At 42.2% G+C, this 2,576-nt stretch overlaps 1 protein-coding gene across 1 annotated transcript; it reads left to right on the forward strand.

Annotated features, from left to right (window-relative positions):
• Positions 1–646: 646 nt before the first annotated feature.
• Positions 647–1,231, forward strand: LOC105004247 (putative RNA polymerase II subunit A C-terminal domain phosphatase SSU72-like protein 2). Its single transcript, XM_010861798.1, has one exon. It carries the CDS (start codon positions 647–649, stop codon positions 1,229–1,231), a length of 585 nt encoding a protein of 194 aa, XP_010860100.1.
• Positions 1,232–2,576: the final 1,345 nt, after the last annotated feature.

Here is a 2,576-nt window from a genome sequence, read left to right on the forward strand (position 1 = left end):
AAGGATGTGTAATGTTGTAACTCCTGCACACACTATCAGGAGGGATGTTTTATAGGAATCACTTTTTACACTGGTGAATCATTTTACTACTTACGGGTAAAACTATCTGTATCCTCTCATGATCAACAGTTACAATTCTAGAGTACCAATTATAGGAAAGAAAGAAAAACAATGCTTGTAGTTTTATGTATAATTAAATTAAGTGTAAGCTTGGACATTTCAATCATGTTTTTCACATGCATGTTCTCAGGTCATTGGAGGGAGCTGGTGACAAGCTTGGGAGTAGTCTAGGTATTCTGCCTAATATCAATAGTAGCCCCACCCACAATTGAACCCAAGGGCTAAGTGGAGATTTCAAAACACACCCATGGGGTAGCCACACTCTTTTGGAAAATTAGATTTTTGGGTGATAATCACCAGATTGTTCTGATGCCTGGATTGAGCCTCTGGTCAGAGCCCACTATTCAAATCCAATTACTCAAGAGTTAACCCAATTATCAATCAAAAGGTCCCCTCCCACCTGGGGTAGGTGACAATCTGTTCTTTGACACTAGATTAGTCTGACCTAGGCTGACTTCTCCCTGGGTTCTGCCCTTAAGAGACTCTAAGCCCACCCATCAGCCTGGAGTTCCAAGTGGCCAACATAATGTTATCCTCCACACTCAGGGTGGCTGTGGTCTGTATGAGCAACATGAACAGGAGCATGGAAGCCCACAGCATCCTCAAGAAGAAAGGATTCAACGTTAGGTCTTTTGGAGTGGGATCCCATGTGACACTGCCAGGACTGGCACCCAACCTCCCTGTGGTATATGATTTCTCCACCACATATGAGCAGATGTGCAAGGACCTTCTCTGCAAAAACAGAATGCACCACAAGAGCAATGGGGTGTTACAGATCTTGGGGAGAAATGAGAGAATCAAATCTGGCCCTGAAAGATTTCAAGAGTGCAGAGATCCCTTCGATGCCATCTTCACCTGTACTGAGAGAGTGTATAAAGTGGTGGTGAAAGATCTGTGTGCTAGAGAACAGAAGACCTGGCAGCCTGTGTATGTGATCAACGTGGAAATAGAGGACACCCTGGAGGCAGCCACACTTGGAGCTCTGATCATCTGTGAGCTCTGCCAGGGTCTCCAGCAGGAGGACGATATGCAAAGCAGTCTGCCTAAGCTTTTCCAGGCAGTGAAGAAGAAAACAGGCAAGAGCTTTCTGCACACTATCTGCTTCTACTGAAGATCTTGGCTGGATTCAGTTCCTTTGTTGGTAAGAACTTGTGCCCAGACTTTTGGGCTAACTGGTATTTTCTATGAGAAGAGTCTTCAAAGCCCTTTTAACTCAAAACCATCTGCATGATTTTTTTCAGGTATACCCCACCCAGGGAAGGAAGTGGAAGAGAACATCATTGCATGGCACAGGAGTTATGGACTACCAGCAGACACCTGAATGCTTTCAATTGGATAGATAATGGTGTGGGTACTTAATCTGGAAGCTCCCATGGCTCTGGAGGGAATTTAACATGAGGACTCCCTTTTCCCCATGGACAAGCCAAGGCTGATCACAGAGTGCCAGACAAGTGATGTGTTGGATATTCCAGCAATACAAAACAAACAAAAAACATTTTCTACTCCATTTATTTATAGTGATAAAATTTTCCTTTTGCTCTTTTGGAGTGGTATACAAATGTGAGTTCTTTTTTTTTTTTTTTAAGTGAGATAGGATTGTATGGAATGTTTGAACTTAGACATATGTTGTTTTTAGGTTGTATGTTCTTTCACTAATGCTGATTTCCTTAGAAACTCAGGATAAATAACTGGTGGCTTTTATTACTAAAATCCTGGCGTGATCTGTTCAATTAAATAGTTCATTAAGTGAAATAAAATGAAATAAAACCTCTAATTTAAAGAAAATGTGTCTTCTCATTTGTGATAGGGGATGGATCTTACTAACTGAGCCCTTTGGTTTCTTATTGTTCAAGCTATATAAATTCCACAGTATATATTACACCACATGTAATACATATATTCCACAAGATATAATGGTCATCTGAGTTAAATTCACCAATTCAGGTCCATTTTAGTTCTTTGATTCCTAAAATGTCGATGTTCATTCTTGCCATCTCTTGTTTGACCACTTCTAATTTATCTTGATTCGTGGACCTAACATTCTAGGTTCCTATGCAACATTGTTCTTTATAGCATCAGACTTTACTTCCATCACCAGTCACATCCACAACCGAGCATTGTTTTTGCTTTGGCTCTGTCTCTTCATCTTTCAGAGAAGGAAATGGCAACCCACTCGTATTCTTGCCTAGAGAATCCTGTGGACAGAGGAGCCTGTTGGGCTGCTGTCCATAGGGTCACACAGAGTCGGACATGACTGAAGAGACTTAGCATGCATGCATGCACTGGAGAAGGAAATGGCAACCCACTCCAGTATTCTTGCCTGGACAATCCCAGGGACAGAGCCTGATGGGCTGCCATCTATGGGGTCACACAGAGTCAGACACGACTGAAGTGACTTAGCAGCAGCAGCAGCTTCATTCTTTCTGGAGTTATTTCTCCACTGATCTCCACTAGCA

This window comes from Bison bison, unplaced genomic scaffold (assembly GCF_000754665.1).
Source record: "Bison bison bison isolate TAMUID 2011002044 unplaced genomic scaffold, Bison_UMD1.0 scf7180017857990, whole genome shotgun sequence".
Classification (NCBI taxonomy): Eukaryota; Metazoa; Chordata; class Mammalia; order Artiodactyla; family Bovidae; genus Bison; species Bison bison.

Coding starts and splice junctions, on each gene's coding strand:
- LOC105004247 (XM_010861798.1), top strand. CDS start 647: ATGTTATCCTCCACACTCAGGGTGGCTGTGGTCTGTATGAGCAACATG.